Below are 18,067 nucleotides of genomic sequence, written 5' to 3'. Positions count from 1 at the left end.
GCTCGGCGTAACCTCTTTGGTTTTAGCAAGATTTAGCGAGAGTTGGGCCACAGTGCCACGAACTAGCGGCGGCGAAAAGTGGTAACTAGACACGAAGCGCAGGCCGTAAGAAAGTAAGCGCGTGCGGTTTTTCTAGTCCAGCTGTTCCACCTCTCGTTAAGTCCTTGGAATGACCTCTGGATGGCGGTACTTCTATAGGAAGAATAAATGATGGAAAGTTGCGAGATGGCGCTAATTGAAGTGCTCACTAGATTGACAAATGAACAGACAGACAGATGCACGGACAGACGGATGTACGAATGGATGGACGGATGGATGGATGGACCAACCGACGCAAGGACGGATGGATGGATGCACAGACGGACGTATGAAAAGACGCACAGACGAATGGATAGACGCACAGACGATTGCACTGACAGACGCACGGACGGACGGAAACGCAGACGGGCTGAGGAACGCTTCGCCCCACTCATCATCATGCACTCCGTGGATACGCTGTGATTTGTTTTTTCGTCTCTGGTGTGTCGCATTACTAAATCGCCCATTTCTTTCTCTAAAGGTTTCTTCACCTGTTCCATCAGCCGCGTTTCCTTACATAAGCGTTTTTTTTTTTTTTGTTGACTGACGCCAAGACGGATCCCAATCCCAAAGATTCAACTCCGCACACTTCAGGGTGACTTGTGCTATCGCAATCAGTGTTTCACCCATGTGGCGACATTGTGTTAAACTAGTGGGAAGAGGGAGGCGTACAACCTAGAGATGAAGAAAAGCTTCTGTGGGCTCATTTATTTTGCGATATGTACTTCATTAGGCTTGGCCCAAGCTGGATTGCAACTATACTGCAATATGGGAAAAAATGACACAATAATTTATTATACATTCACGCCACGCCAAGGCCGAATGACACATATGCAACAAAGCAATTTGAGATTAAGAGAGTGAGAGAGATTCATTGTGATAGGAAAGCGGAGCCTGAATCAGTTTTATGATTTTCTACTCAGTTTTAGGAAAAGAGAGGTGGTAAAAGAGAAATAAGCGAGAGAAGGTGTTGTTGATGAGGAAGGTGGCGATGTAGCAAGACCTTGAATGCCCAGAAGTCATTTGAAGTCTGCTTTCGAAATGTGCCTGACGCAAAAATGTCTTCAAACATTTAGGAATATTGCACTGATGACGACGTGTAGGTCCTAAAGAAACTTCTTCCGATACTTGTTGCTTGACGTAACTAACAAACAGGTGGCTATAGATTTTATTCAGATTTTATTCCTCTCCATTATCAACTGTTAATCCGCCTACTTCGTTTCGAGGCAGCGTTTTCATGTCGTATGACCGTTTATACACGCTCACTGATCCTCCTCCCTCCTCCCCTATGCAATAAAAACAGTGCCGTCATTCAGGGCGTTTTTGAAGTGCTCTGTCTGGTGCGCTGGTATCGTTTTGGCTTGCTAAACTAGCCCCTTCTTCGCCACGCGGTGAATACCAATGGCCGCCTTTCATACATATGGACTATTGACAGGAAGCACTCGAATTCGCCCATTAGAGTGGATCACTTGTTTCCACTGGTTAAGACGTCAGTCATGTAAATTTTTATAATTACTGCAACAATGATTTTCATACGCATCTGAAGATGCCTTCTTCCACAGTAAAGGGAACAACGCAAGTAGCGTGCACATACCTCCTTTCTGTAATTTTTCGATAACAACGGACACGTTTCTTCAAACACGCTCTATATCTTCAGGCAAAGCAATAAAACCTCTGTTAAATTGAGCGCATGTCATGTCCGCTTAAGTTACTCTAGACTGAAACCTTACACAACAGCTGTGTTGACTTAATTGCTGGTTGGGCTTAATGGAGTGCGCCTGTGTGAACAGCTTGTATTCACGTACGCAGGCTTGCCGGCACTGCATGACGAATACTATTTGTACCCTGACTGGGCCTTGCAGTACCCGCAGTGGAACTTGTCCGGCACAGAGCTGCCAACATGGGTCAGCCGCTCTAATTTCACCATGGACCTCAACAGTCTGCATGACGAGATTACGGTATGTTCGATATGCCACATCAGAAGCGAAAAGTGACCATCTGCATCAGCATGGGTGGTGGAAAATGTCACTGTGTCCGTGTAATGACCACACCATATGTGCTGTCACATCACGTGACGAAGCATAAGGACACCGTAGATTCGTCATAGAAACGAGCATCACCGGTAATTTCTGCTACGTGATCAATGAGCAAAATAGCAACCAATCTCACGGAACCCTTGATGAGATGATCTCACCTGAATAAATGTTCTGAATGCGACCACGAATAATCTATCATTCAGTCGACCAGCTTGCTTTCACCAAAAAATGCGCCAGGTTTAAGGAAACGTCTCCCTAAACGTACCAAGAGAGGCATTAAAATGGTTAAATAAACACGACATCTATTTGCTGGAGGTTATTATTGGAAGAAGCAATGTCACGCGCAAATTCCAGCAACAGTAGAACGGCCAGCATGAAAGCCGGACTATGGTAGGAAAAGAATATTAGGCGGAGTTAGGAATTCTGCAATGTATTTGTGAATTAAATGCATTAGAAGTTTAGAGCGAGCAGAAAGTAAAGATACCTGCCTATGATTTGGTATTGCTTGCTTCCCGACTTAAAGGGGGTATGGTGTTAGCTATTCCCCTCACCTAACGGGCGAACTGTTTCAGAAACGACTGTTTTCTTTTTTATTGTAGCACAATAGCTTGCGAACGATCTTGAATGCTGTGGGAATCGAGAAAACCCTCCTACCTGGCGCCTCGTTCCCCAGCTGCCGCGCGCGCGCCGACAGCGTAGCCCGGGCACGCATAAGCACCGGCATCCGCCAAGATGGCTGCCAGGGCGCCTCTTGATCTGGGCCAGTCAACCGTCGGCTCCTTCCCGCGCTGGCATGTCTGGGCACGCTACGCTGGCGCGCTGCGCGGGCCTACGTCACAACGCAGCGCCATTTCCCTTTAGGCACGCGTGACATCCTCCTCTCCTACGAGCTGTGTTGCGCCCGACGATTCGCTCGTCGCGGCAGATGCTCTCAGGCCTCCATGAGGGGTTGACGCACTGCTCAGCAGGCGGCTTCTCGCTCGTGCGTTCGACTTCGGCCCTTGTGCGGGAGTTGTCGCACCCTAGGCAAACGCACTTGCTCGGTCTTGCGGAGTTTCCTATACGGCCTGCAAGCCCGTGAATTACACTGTGCTGCATCTGGGTTAGCAAACCCGTTGTTGTTGTTATCCTGCCTCGTGCGTGGTTTCTGTGCCGTGCCGAAGAAATCGGCGAACCCGACGGCAGCGTCTTCGAACGCAGCGGCAATGGAGGACGTCGCATCCCTACATGGTTGCACTTAGTAGGTAAGCCTTGTGCAAACCTATCTCCACTTAACTGGCGTCCAACTTGGTTTCGGCATGGATTCAGAGCAGACCCCTTCAAGGCGCTCGTTCCTGTTCGATCCTGTGGCGACGGACTTGGTCTCGTTTGAGGCGGACGGCTTCAACATCACAGGGTACGGCCCTCTCGGCAAACCTCTGCTTTCGTTCACCGGGAAAGATCCCTTTCTCGGGGCCCCCTACGGTGATGCGAGGTGCTTGAACGAAGACCACCCTCCTAGCCAAGCCAGTAACGGGCTGTATCAGCTGTTCAAGACTCACACGCTTACGGTCCCGTTCCGGTGCAGTCTCCGCTCGCTGGCCTTTCCCCGTCAGCAGCACGGTTGACAGTTCAAATCGCCGCACCCAGTCCTTCCTACCGGGAACACTCAGGTGTTGGCGGTAACGTGCTTACTGACCCGTCGTGGTCCCGAGCGCAAAGGGTTGACGATGTCGTTCGCGAGCCTGCTCGCTTAACCGACAACGTCGCCGCGTTCACCGACGCTCGCTGGCCTGAGACTCGCGTAGGCGACGCTTTCGACGGACGTTGGCCACCGTGCTCCGCTGTCGGCCCGTTTGCCAGTCGCGTGAGGCCTCATGCTGTAGTCGGAACGCAAACCCTACCCTCCTCCATGCCGTGTGCTTGCCCTTTTCTGTCAGACGTGCATGTTGGGGAAGAGGTGCGCACCTGTTACGGCCGCGCCCGCCTCGGAGCAATCACCGCTGCACGCAACTGTGGCGCAGCTCCTAAACGTTCTCTTGGAAGCGGTGCGCTTGCAGCCTTGTGCTTTAAAGGGAGACCCCGAGTCCCCTCAACCAAGCGTTACGAGTAGCTTAAGGGTACCTCTGCCTGAGTACAGCGGTTATTCGGACCGCATCAGTGCCACAGAGTACCTCGAGGCGCTGCACCGCTATCAGCAGGCTACGCGGCTGAGCGACAGCGTTATGCTTGGCTTTGTTTTGCCCGTGTCGCTGACAACCAAAGCGGCGAGGTGGTATCGGCGCGTCGGCCACCAAGCTCGCTCGATGGAGGAGTTTAGGGCGCTCTTCCGTAGCAAATTCCTTCCTCCTGGATACGAGCGCCTCATGCGTCGCGAGTTAGAGCTTCGAACACAGCATCCCGACGAATCTCTTCTCGAGTACGTTCGGGCTTTGCAGGAGCTCTACCTCCTTGCCGAGTCTGCGGCATCAGACGCCGAGAACGTGGAGCGAGCCATACGTCAGGCTCATCCAACTTTCGCCGCTTACCTTCGGAGCGCCCCGTATCGTGACATAAACGAGCTGGCATCCGATGCGAAGCCTATTCAGGGCGACATTCTGGCGGCGCGAGCCTATCGCCCGCCCGCCACCGCCGTCCGCGTCTCTCGAGCCTCGTTGCGCGTGGGCTGGTCGTGACTCGTCACACTGCGGTTCTCCGAACCATGAGGCGGCCTATGCCGTGAGACCGAGACGTGCTCGATGTATCGGACCGCACTCTGGACCCGTACTCGTACGCCCGGGCAGCCACTGTTGCCCGGCAGCGTGAACAAGAACGGAAACCCCTGCTCCAGTGCACGAGGGGATATCTGATCGCGGAGCCCCCACTGCGGCTAGCGAACGGACACCTCGTAGCTCTAAAGGATCACCAAAATCCCTCCCTGTTGGAGAAAAAGGCGCTGTCTGCTTTCGTTGCGGTTAGCGTGGTCACACTGCGCGTGAGTGCAACGCGCCCCAACCGACACAAGGGCCTGCTCGCCCGTCGGGAAACGGGGTGAGCCGTCGGTGAGCTCCCGCTTGCCGGCGGCTGCAGCAGTAAAAGAGCATGGGGGTGTAACACAACCTCTGGCACCGATGTCGTGTCGCGCCGGACATGATATTCCAGCCACGCCGGCACCGTTCATCGCCCTTACGATCGCTGGTCGAGAGTTTGCGGCGTTGCTGGATACCGGGGCTTCGATCTCACTGTTCGGAAAAGAGGTTAGGGCTTATTTGCGCGACCGCTCTGTCCGCATTGGAGCTTGTGACACTGCCTTCCACCTCACCAGTGGTACCGCTACCTCGTGCGGCGCTGTGCAGTTGGTTGTGCGTTGGGAAATTCGCGCACGCCGAAAGCGCTTTGTGCATCTTCCTGGTCTTTCCGTGCCTGTGATTCTTGGTCGCGACTTTCTAGCGCGCACAGGTATCGTGATCGACGTCGCCAGCGGAGGCTACAGGGACGGCCCTTCTGGCGCCCTACGGCCTTTCGCTGCACCTCCCGTGGTATCGGCTGCCAGTAAGTCGCCGGACGCCACGAGGAAGAATGAGGAAAGGAGACCAAGCGTTGCCCCTGCGACGCCACAACAGGTCCTTTGGCCGGCGCGCCAGAAAACAGTCCGTGCGTACATCTTTTCCTCGAGCATAATGCTGCCGCGGTGAACGAGGTCTCGGCTATGCCGGTGACCCCCCCGCTAAGCAGCAACTCGAATGGCTCGCTGCCGCCTTTGCCGGACAGCTTGTCTAAAGGCGAGAAAGCACGCCTTTCGTCACTGTTGGCACGTTTCAGCGATACATTCACGGAACGCCCGGGTTGCACCTCTCTGGTGAAGCACCGGATTGACACAGGCGACGCACAACCGTGGAAATGCAATCCTCGCCCCGTTAGTGCGGCAAAAAGGAAAGCAATTGACCAGACACTGGATGAGTTGATTGAGACCGGAGTTGTCCAACGCTCAAACAGTCCTTGGGGTTCACCGGTGGTAATGGCCCCCAAAAGAGACGGCTCTCACCGGCTCTGTGTAGACTACCGCCGGCTGATCGAGTTCACGGGGAAAGATGCTTAACCTCTGCCTAACGTGGACTTGATCGCGGCTGCTCTAGGCGGTGCTTGCTACTTCAGCAACTTGGATGCTAGCCGCGGTTACCTACAGGTTCAGATGGAGCAGGCTGACGTGGAAAAACTGCGTTCACCTCTCACAGAGGTTTGTACGAGTTTACCCGCATGCCGTTTGGCTGTTCTGGAGCTGCAGCTACGTTCCAGAGATTGATAGACCGCGTTCTATGGGACGCTAAGAGGCAACAAGCCATGGCGTACCTCGACGACATCGTCATCTTCTCTCGAACGTTCGAGGAGCACCTTCACCACTTGGAGAATGTCCTCGGGAGGTTGCGTGCCGCCGGGTTGACTTTGAACCCGAAGAAAGCTCAAATAGCTGAGATTCGCATCTCAATATTAGGCTTCACCATCAGAGCGGTTGTGTTCTGCCGTGCGAGGAGACGGTACGAGCCATTGTGGAGTACCCGACGCCGGCAAACATTCAGGCCTGAGGCGCTTTTTCTGCATGGTGAACTACTATCGACAGTTCATCCCAAACTATGCGGCCCTCCAAGCGCCCTTGACTGCACTCTTGAAAAAGTCGGCACGATGGAGCTGGGGGCCAGAACAAGAGCGAGCCTTGAAGGCACTTTCCAAAGCTCTAGTGGCCACAGCCGAGTTAAAGCTGCCCACCTGAACAGGGACGTCGTTGTCCAAGCGTACGTGAGTGACCTGGGTCTCGGCGCGGTACTCCTTCAGGAGAACGATGGCGTCCTCCGGCCAGTCACCTTTGCGAGCCGGTCACTTAACGGCGCCGAGCATAACTATAGTGTCACAGGAAGGGAATGTCTCGCTACAGTTCTTGCTCTCCGGAAGTTCGACTGCTATATCGACGGCGTGCCATTCGTGGTAGAAACGGACCACATGGCACTCACCTGGCTTAAGCGCTTGCACGAGCCCTCGGGGCGCCTCGCACGCTGGGCGTTGACCTTGCAGCGGTACAACTTTGTTGTGCGCTACCGGAAAGGGAGTTCGAACATCGTGGCTGACGCTTTCTCGCTTGCCCCCGTTTTGGCGTCCGGCACTTATGTCCGCCACTCCCGAGAGCAGTCGCATCATATAGACCCCGGGCCCTCTGGCTCCAAAGGGTCGAAACGCGCGAACCCCTATGGCGCAGTGACTTTCGAGTCGACAGCCTCGGGTGAGGATGCATACCTGGTAGACCCTGTCACGTCCACCGGTATCGTCTTTAGCAGAGAGGAGCTGCTCAAGGCACAGCAGGACGATCCGTTTTGTCAACACATCGTTGACGAGCTCAAACAGCTTAGCTCCCAAGCGGGGCAGGGTGGTCAAGCCGCCGGGCGCGAACAGACAGCTGGTATTGCTGTCGGCGCCGATTGCCGTACGCAGGCTGGTATTGCTGCGGGCACGTTGGATTCGTACCCGCTTGATGCCGACGGCGTTCTCCTGCACTACGACCCATCTGAAGAAGCTCCCGAGGAGTCTTTCAAGGTGGTGATACCCCGAAGTCTAAGGAAAGCCACCCTAGGTTATTTTCACCACTCGCGGTTGGCCGGACACGTGAGTAGCCTTAAGACTTTTCAAAAGTTGTGCCGCTCCGCTACCTGGCCTGACCTGAAGCGCGAAGCCCTTCACTACGCCCGCTCATGCCACGTGTGCCAATGCGTGAAGCCCGCGGGGGCAAGCCTCCCGGGTTCATGCAGACGATCGACAGCCAACAACCTTGGCAGGTCGCGGCCTGTGACATTATGGGACATTTCCCAAAAAGCCGGAGAGGCCATGTTTTTCTCCTGGCTGTCACAGATCACTTCACGAAGTGGGTCGAACTGTTTCCCCTTCGGAAGTTAATGGCACGCGTAATCTGGGACAAGTTGACCGAGGTCTTTACCCGCTTCGGCTTTCCTGCGGAGTTGATCACGGACAATGTGTCCTATTTCACGGCCAAGGTGTTCGTGGGTGCGTGTGCTGCCTTTTGCATTAAGCACCATAAAACAACCACGTATCACCCACAGGTCAACCCGAGCGAGCGGATCAACCCGAACCCCAAGCCCTTGCTGAGGGCCTTTGCGCAGCAACACAGGGATTGGGATGCCTGTCTCAATGAGACAGGCTTCTCCTTGCGGTCTACGGTCAATCGCTCAACAGGGTACACGACCGCCTTCCTCAACTTTGGGAGAGAGCTGCCTAGCCCTATGGAGCGCGTCCTACGCAAGCGCCGCGAAGGTCAGCCCGTCTGGCTACGCGGCGGAACTGCGCTCACGGATGAACATGGCCCTCGACCTGGCGCGTTCCAACCTGGCAAAAGCTCGAGCTGGTCAGAAGGCTCAATACGACCGGTCGCATCAGGATGTCCGTTACGATGTCGGTGATCTTGTCCTCAGGCGCAATCACGTCTTGAGTGACACCGCCAAAAGCATCTCGGCTGCTTTTCTGCCAAGTGGTTGGGCCCATACCGAGTGCACACCAAAGTGTCGCCCCTGGTATACAAGCTGGCTGACTACCAAGGGAGACCAGTCGACGGTCCAGTTAACGTCTCCGACCTCAAACCTTTCCTTGCCCGCAGCAACGACTTCGGGGAGTGGGAGGCGGTCACTGAACTGCTGGGAAACTGGGATAAGGCTGGTTCCAAACCACGCCTCCAGTACAACCTGCGAAAACGCACTTAGACTGATTTTCGCCTCCAGCATGTAGCGGGACGTTATCCCCTCCATGTAAGGGAGCGGAGATTGAGAGCTGCTGTGCGATAGCCTATCCAGAAGCGACAGTAACGGCTACCTAGCGAGCTTTCCTCCTGGGAACACCATTACAGGCGCTGCGCGCGTAATATCCACCCAGTTCGCAGCGCTCCCGGCTGCTCGAGAGAGAAAAGCCCTTTCCCCGATGGCTCATCCTCTCACTGGGTATCTTCCGCGTAGTCGGCGGGAGAAGGGAAGCGTGCGCCCTATTGTCTGACGCAACCTCGAATCCGAAGGAGTAGGCTCTCTTTATTGGGCCAGCCTTTCGCGCTTCCGGGGCCGCACCTTCAGTTGCGTTTCTGCTTTTCACCGACACCCCAGCATTCATGATGTCCTCCTCGATGGCCCGTTCCTCCAAGAAGAAGCCCGGGAGACCGGCCGCGTGCTCGGTTGTTCTGCAGGCACCAGCCACGTCCATGCTGCCTCCGTCGAATACTCCCCCGGCCCCGGCTAACAAGACACCGCCTCGTCTTGAAGTCGCTAGGTGGACGTTCCAACATGGCACTGAGGCCCCACGCCTTCGTGTCGACTCGTCGCTGGTCCAAGCAACGCAAAGTCTGGGTGGGGTTAGACCCCGAGTCCGACCCGCGTCCTTTCTGCGGACGCACCGTTCCGGACCTGCCCGACGCTTCCGGAGGTGCCTCGCTGCCGCCTGTTCGTGAGGCCTCCTACTTCGACGCTTGTGGTGTCCTTGTGGTGCACGAGGCTACCCACTTCCGTTCGCGGGTTCACCGAGCGAAGTCCGGCGGTGACCCTGCGGTCCTGTCCCCTCCAGCGGTGCCGCCTGGCCCGGGCCTTCGACCCGCCCTGTCGACCGACTCCCATCAGGCGGTCGTGGCGGCACTCGTCACGGGCTCTTCATTAAAGTCGGCCATTGCTGCTGCGGTGTCCGCCACCCTCCCGCGGCCCCTGGCTCCGGCTGAAACGCCGCCGAACGAAGACACCGGGGCGCCCGACGATCTCGTGGACGGAACTGAGCTGGAACTCAGTTGTTTTGAATAAAAGTGTCGCGGGATGCTGTTACGGCCTCTTTAGGGCGGCCTCGGTCTTAGGAGGGGGGGGATGCGGAAATCGAGAGTACCCTCCTACCTGGCGCCTCGTTCCCCAGCTGCCGCGCGCGTGCCGACAGCGTAGCCCGGGCGCGCATAAGCACCAGCATCCGCCAAGATGGCTGCCCCTTGGTCTGGGCCAGTCAACCGTCGGCTCCTTCCCGCGCTGGCATGTCCGGGCACGCTAGGCTGGCGCGCTGCGCGGGCCTACGTCACAACGCAGCGCCATTTCCTTTTGGGCGTGCGTGACATCCTCCTCTCCTACGAACTGTGTTGCGCCCGACGATTCACTTGTCGCGGCAGATGCTCTCAGGTCTCCACGAGGGGTTGACGCACTGCTCAGCAGGCGGCTTCTCGCTCGTGTGTTCGACTTGGGCCCTTGTGCAGGAGTAGTCGCGGCGTACTTGCTCGGTCTTGCGGAGTTCCCTATACGGCCTGCAAGCCCGTGAGTGTCGCACTGTGCTGTATTTTGGATTGTTAAACCCGTTGTTGTTGTTATCTTGCCTCGTGCGTGGTTTCTGCGCCGTGCCGGAGAAATCAACGAACCCGGCCGCAGCGTCTTCGCACGCAGCGGCAGTGGAGGACGTCGCATCCCTACACGGTTGCGCTTAGTAGGTAAGCCTTGTGCAAACCTATCTCCACATAACTTTGGGCGCCAGCTAACGAGATGCCAGGTAGGAGGGCGCTTTCGATTCCCACAATGCCACTTGAGAAATATATTTAAGAAGCCGTATGGGCCAGATTTGTAAAATTGGGATTTATTATATATACACGTACTTCGAAGGCACTAACTTCCAGGATATAGGAAGAGCAGATATATTGCTGCACTTGAATTCGTTGTTAAAAACACTTGTTAAAGTATGATAATTCGAGGAGGTTTTGTTCTATGGAAAATATGTCCTACAGAAGAAGGGTGGATTACGCCATCGACCATTACAGCGGATTATGTTGATGGAGTATTTGTGGCACATGGTGTATGCTAAGGTGCGGTGAATGCTGAAAATACTGGAGTGCCGGCAATTCTGGAGTGCCAAACGACTGTACAGTGTCAGAACCACCATTCTAAGCTCCGAAACAGAACACAAATTATTGGTAGATAGAGTGATACAAAAAGCATCCGTAGAAAATTATAAAAAACCTGAAACAGCTAGAATTCAAATGTGCCGCCTTCTTATTTCGAGCCGAATACGCTAATCACTGCATGACATGGGCTTTCCTTTTCGTAGCATGACTATTTAACTTACTGCTTCACCGTTTAACCTCAATTTTTCATGTCGCATACTTGAGACAAATGCGATGTACACCTCCAACTAAAATGTGAATATTCTGAGCATTATTCGTATTCTTATTCCTATAATCTTTAGATAATCATCATCACTGCTAGGGTCTGAGTACAGGAGCTTAGGCTAATGTTTCATTAAAGAAGTGTCTTGCTGCTTGAAAGTTGTCTCACAATATCTAATAAACACAAACTACTGCTACCGGTAACGATTGGCACTGGGATAATAGTGGCTCGTTTCGTCCTGAAGTTTCGTTACCACATCGTTTTACTGCCAATAATTCCCAGCGCAAACCACGTCCACGCCATTCGAGAAACTTCGGGATGGCAGGAGAGCATTTTGTTAAAATTACGCTTATTTCGGGAATATTACCGATTATTCTGGAACATACGTCGCCACTAGCGATAACGCTAGAATATTCGATGACAAGTGTATAAATGCCAACACGATTCGCCGCTTGTCAGTTGATCGATGGCCGATGCTCTGTTCGTCACTATCAGTGCCAGTGTCTCACTTTCCTTTTTAGTGGCCACAAGTTCGGCCCGAATAAACAGTTTCTTCTTCGACCTAGTGCAGAGCTCTCTTCATTCACATCCCGACCCCGCGACGATAGCAACAGCGCAAAGTTTTTGTTACAATTCGCTACAAAAAACAAATCGCCAATCCGACGTGCTGTGGGAATCGATGTTATGCGAAGCACGAATGAGGTATGTCGATACGTCACATTTAAATGAGCACAACGTTACGAAGCGGACGTAAACTATGCCACGCATGATTACTATGCTGTGATTATCATGTTTGAATATCTCATTTACTTTCGTCGTCTATTCACTTCACGTGATACCAAACTTTGTATCGTGTGGCGTGCTTTATGGAGCGAGCGAAACGGCCACAAACACGCATGAGCTTAGCAAGTAGTCACATTTTACATCACATGCATGTCATGATTATCATGTTTGGACGTGTTATCTACCTTCGTCGTCTATTCCTGTCATGTGATACCAAATGTGGTTTATGTGGAGCTAGCGAAATGGCCGTGAGCGTGCTATGAGCGTAGCATGTAGTCATGCTTCCAATGACACACATGTCACAATTATCATGTTTGGACGTCACATTTACCTTCGTCGGCCGTTCACGTCACGTAATACCAAATTTAGTAAACGGGGAGCTAGTGAAACGGCTGCCAGCGTGCTATGAGCGTAGCACGTAGTCATGTTTTGCATGACACGCGTTTCACAATTATTATGTTTCCGCCAGTCATATACCTTAGTCATTCTCTGATGTCATGTAACACCACATATGGTATATGTGAAGCTAGCGAAACGGCCGCAAGTACATCATGTTGTTACATGACACGCTTCTCATTATTATCATGTTTAGACCAGTCACATACCTTCATCATCCATTTACGTCCCGTAATACGAAATTTGGTATATGCAAAGCTAGCGAAACGTCCGCGAGCACATCATGAGTGTGGCATGTAGTCATGTTGTTACATGACTACATGCATGATTTTCATGTTAGGGTCTGTCGCTTGTGCTCGTCATGCAGCCATGCCATACCATACCAGTTTTGCGACGTGTCATGTGGAAAAACCACCGCAAAAGCAGCAAGACCAGGAAATGTAAATTATGACATTCATGACATACACGTCATAATTTTCATGCTATAACTAGTCAGTTATGCTCGGCATACAGTCGTGCTATGCCTTACCAATTTTGGTATCGATATGATTATCGAAACGACCAGGAGAGCTAAATGTCGTAGGTGGCTAGATAGATAGATAGATAGATAGATAGATAGATAGATAGATAGATAGATAGATAGATAGATAGATAGATAGATAGATAGATAGATAGATAGATAGATAGATAGATAGATAGATAGATAGATAGATAGATAGATAGATAGATAGATAGATAGATAGATAGATAGATAGATAGATAGATAGATAGATAGATAGATAGATAGATAGATAGGCAGGCAGGCAGGCAGGATGGTAGATTGATTGATTGATATGTGGGGTTTAACGTCCCAAAACCACCATATGATTATGAGAGACGCCGTAGTGGAGGGATCCGGAAATTTCGACCACCTGGGGTTCTTTAACGTGCACCCAAATCTGAGCACACGGGCCGACAACATTTGCGCCTCCATCGGAAATGCAGCCGCCGCAGCCGGGATTCGAACCCGCGACCTGCGGGTCAGCAGCCGAGTACCTTAGCCACTAGACCGCCGCGGCGGGGCAGGCAGGATGGTAGGTAGGTAGGTAGGTAGGTAGGTAGGTAGGTAGGTAGGTAGGTAGGTAGGTAGGTAGGTATGTAGGTAGGTAGGTAGGTAGGTAGGTAGGTAGGTAGGTAGGCAGGCAGGCAGGCAGGCAGGCAGGCAGGTAGGTAGGTAGGTAGGTAGGTAGGTAGGTAGGTAGGTAGGTAGGTAGGTAGATAGGTAGGTAGGTAGATAGGTAGGTAGGTAGGTAGGTAGGTAGGTAGGTAGGTAGGTAGGTAGGTAGGTAGGTAGGTAGGTAGGTAGGTAGGTAGGTAGGTAGGTAGGTAGGTAGGTAGGTAGGTAGGTAGGTAAGTAGGTAGGTACGCACGCTCAAAGTCGCCGACGTTCGCTAAGATACGCTTCGCATTTATAAAGCATGCTAGAAAGCGTAATGACCGGCATTAGATTCTTTCGACCGTAAACATTATTTTTGCGCGTTTGAGAAGAAAACACTAAATATAAGTGATTTTTCATACTGTCATGCGCTTTTTCATCATCCACCAAGCTTCCATCACGCCAGCGTCATTCAGGTTACTGACCAAGCTACCTAACACAAGTTTTTTGTATCAGCTAGATTTCCACTGTCACTAGCAGTGCCTCTCTGCTACCACCACCAAAAGAAGCTCGCCACCACCTCTACGATCTGCCACTTTTCCAGTCACGATATCATCAGGTATTACGACCGCTACAGCTTCCAGCATATCCACTGTTTTTTCCACCACATCCAATAATTGTTGCCACTATATCCATCAACGATTCTATTATGCACCAATCCAAAATTTTCACTGGGGGAATAAACAAATAGGGTAGAGAAGATGCAGAAGAAATTGTTCTCCAGAGCCTGGATGGATATTTATTTTTCATAAATGCAACGAAGGTATTGTAAAGAAGACGCTCATTGCTTCTTTTATTGTGTGCATTAGTGAATGCTTTAGTGCATATCTATCTATCTATCTATCTATCTATCTATCTATCTATCTATCTATCTATCTATCTATCTATCTATCTATCTATCTAGCCACCAACTACTTTTAGCTCTTCTGTCCGTTTCGATAATGATATCGATACCAAACTTAGTATGGCATACAATGAGTGTATGAATAACATACTTGATTTGTCATTACATAAAAATCATCACATGTATGCCATAAATGTCATGAATTATATTTCATGGCCCTGCAGCTCTTGCGGTGGTTTCGTTAACATGACATTTTGCAAAACTGGAGTGGTATGGCATGATTGCGAACACAAGCGACAGACCATAACATGAAAATTATGACATCCGTGTCATGTAACAACATGTCTACATGCCACGCAAATGATGCACTCGCAGCCATTTCGGTAGCGTCACATATACAAAATATGTATTACGGTAAGTGAATGGATGACGAAGGTATGTGATTGATGCAAGCATGACAAACATGAGATGCGTGTCATGTGACATGACTACATGCTACGCTCATCATGCGCTCGCGGCCGTTTCGCTAGCTTCAAAAGTATCATGTTCGGTATTACGTGACGCGAACGGGCGACATAGGTCAATGACAGATCCAAACATAATCTCGACATGCGTGTCGTGTAACAACATGACTATATGCCACACTTATGATGTGCTCGCGGGCGTTTCGCTAGCTTCACATATGCCAAATTCGGTATTACGTGACGTCAATGAATGACGAAGGTATGTGACTGGTGCAAGCATGATAATCATGAGATGCGTGTCAGTTGACAAGACTACATGCCACAGTCATGGCGCCCATACACTTCCACGTGACATGGCGCACGTGCGCACCGGCGTTCATTTCGTCCCGGCACGCTGGCGTTGCCACGCCTGGCACTGGTCCTGCCGTATACTCGCAGGCGCGCGCCGCACTGGTTTGGTTTGACGCATGCGAGTTTCAGCGCGTCCGGCGTTCCTCCGTCACGAAATGAAACAGACGCAGCGCTGTCTAGGTAACGCATCGGCGCGAAACGCAGCATGTCGAACCATTTTTTATTTCTCTATGGCTATAGAGTTCTCGTGTTTTGTTAACGTATGGCATCGCTGTGCCCAGCGTGCGCGCGTATCAATGTCACGTTGGGGTATATTAGACCCTTCATGATGCACTCGCAGCCGCTTCGCTAGCTCCACATATACCGAATTTGTTGTTATGTGACGTCAATGGATGACGAAGTTATATCACTGTTGCAAACATGATAATCATTACACGCGTGTCGTGCAAGAACATGACAATATACCACGTTCATGGCGTGCTCGCGGCCGTTTCGCTAGCTTCACATGTACTGAATTTGTCATCACGTGGCGTGAATAGATGACGAAAGTAAACCACACATCCAAACATGAAAATCACCCCGCCGCGGTAGTCTAGTGGCTAAGGTACTCGGCTGCTGACCCGCAGGTCGCGGGATCCAATCCCGGCTGCGGCAACGGCATTTCCGTTGGAGGCGGAAACGTTGTAGGCCCGTGTGCTGAAATTTGGGTGCACGTTAAAGAACCCCAGGTGGTCATAATTTTCGGAGCCCTCCACTACGGCATCTCTTATAATCATATGGTGGTTTTGGGACGTTAAACCCCACATATCAAGCATGATAATCATGGCACGGAAGTCGTGTACGGCATAATTTACCTCCACATCGTGACGTTGTGGCGATCCTAAAATGACATATCAACCTTCCTTATGCGTGCTTCGCTTATCATCGATTCCTGCTGTACGTGGGTATGCTGATTTTTTGCAAATTTGTTCACATGCAAAAGTAATGAGAAGTACCCATCTTTCCTTTCATACCACAGCGCAAGTGGATCAGCATAAACACGGCCCTCTACAACCGGACGCTGAATCTTCCTACGCTTGAAGATCAGTCTGCGCAAGGCACTCTCTCGGGAGCCAGGTTCTGACAGTAGCGATGGCAGAGTTATAATCAGTACACTAAGCCCGGCAAATAAACATGTGTGTTGAAAGTAGCACTCGGTCCGTGTTTGTGTTCATCGCAACTTAAATGTGGGCTGGGTGAAGCAACCTCTGCGATAATTTTTGTTGTGGTTTAGCGTCCCAAAATTACCAATATTGTTGCGTGATTTCGGCTGACTGAAACAGGGCATAGGGGGACATACCCAAGAAAGGTGCCTCAGACTGAGAGTGAAGAAGTGGACGTTGTCGGTGAGCTGATGGTTTGACCGCTTGCTCAGCACACATTTTTGTTTTTTGGTAGTAATATTTTACGCTACTTTTTCAGATTGGCTTCATTTTTAGTTTAGTTTTCATTTAAGTATCCTGCCGCCCGGTTCTTGGCCCATCCCCCTTTGTGGGTAAGCGCCATCCATCAGAGGTCATCAGCATCAGCATCAGCTGCGTTGTGGCTGCAGACTGACTACTGTTATTTTTCACGTAACATTTTGGTGAAAGTGCTGGGTGCTCTTCTGACAACAGAGCTACGCAGTGGACGCCTCCTTACGTCTGCTACCATGGCTCTGGGTAAGGATACGGCTTCGCCACCTACCTCAGCAATGACAGAAACCCGGTACGTCGCCCTAACGACACCCCGTGATCCCAGTACCTTTACTGGAGAGGACAACGCGAATGTGGACAAGTGGCTTAGTATGTACGAACGCGCCAGCAAGCAATATGGCTGGGACCAAACCGTTATGCCTGCGAATGTCATTTTCTATGTTGACAAGACCCCTCGCATCTGGTTTGAGACCCATGAGCACGAAATGCCAAGCTGGGAAATGTTTAAACTACAGCTCCGTGACCTCTTTGGCAACCCGTTTGGTCACCAGCTTGATGCCTGAAGGCAATTGCCGTATGTACATAGACGTCTACTGAGCCCTATTTGACTTATATTCAGTACGTCTTAGCGTTGTGTCAAAGGGCCGATCCCAACATGACTGAGACCGACAAGATTGCACACGTTTTAAAAAGAATCGCCGACGATGCGTTCAGCCTGCTTGTATTTACGAACGTAACGACCATCGACGTCGTGATCAAAGAGTGCCGCCGTCTCGAGCAGGCGAAGAGTCGACGCATTTTGCAGCAGTTCAAGCGCCTACCAAACACCGCGGCAACGTCGTCTTGCGAAGCCACTCCTTGTCATCCGTCTACAACCGAAGACGTGACGCGCATCGTCTCACGTGAACTCGAGTCCGCTTACCCGGCTGCCAACAAACCTACGTTGTTCGACGCCTCAACGCAAGCCGTCGCCTTGATCCAGGGTGTTGTCCGCCAGGAATTCGCTTACCTTGGTATCCTGTCCACTGCACCCACCCTGAATAATACTGGTCCCTCGATAGCTTCTGTGGACATGAGACGTCGCCGTCCGTACTCTACTCGAACCAGAAACCCGTCTGAATGACGAACAGCTGATGATAAGCCGATCTGCTTCCGCTGTGGTCGCGCAGGACACATCGCTCGTTACTGCCACAGCCAGAGCCATCTATGTCTTTTGGCTCGTACCCCGCTTACAGTAACTCATTCCGTTCACCAAGCCACCGTTATCCGATCCGCACTGAGTCTACAGCATTTACTGCCCCTGAGAACTACGGCCACCCTGTCCCGTCGTCGCCACCGCCTCAAAGC

The 18,067-nt window shown here is 51.7% G+C and overlaps 1 protein-coding gene across 1 annotated transcript in view; it reads left to right on the top strand.

Moving 5' to 3' along the window:
• LOC142765310 (uncharacterized) overlaps nt 1-16,434 on the top strand; it is a 193,621-nt gene extending 177,187 nt beyond the window's left edge. The window contains exons 5-6 of the mRNA XM_075866072.1: nt 1,888-2,036; nt 16,285-16,434. Of these exons, the coding sequence (XP_075722187.1) occupies nt 1,888-2,036; nt 16,285-16,389 (254 nt within the window). The 3' untranslated portion in view covers nt 16,390-16,434. The remainder of the gene's footprint in view (nt 1-1,887; nt 2,037-16,284) is intronic.
• The last annotated feature ends 1,633 nt before the right edge of the window (nt 16,435-18,067 follow it).

This window comes from Rhipicephalus microplus, chromosome 1 (genome assembly GCF_043290135.1).
Source record: "Rhipicephalus microplus isolate Deutch F79 chromosome 1, USDA_Rmic, whole genome shotgun sequence".
Lineage (NCBI taxonomy): Eukaryota > Metazoa > Arthropoda > Arachnida > Ixodida > Ixodidae > Rhipicephalus > Rhipicephalus microplus.
This window is presented reverse-complemented; position numbering and strand designations above follow the sequence as displayed.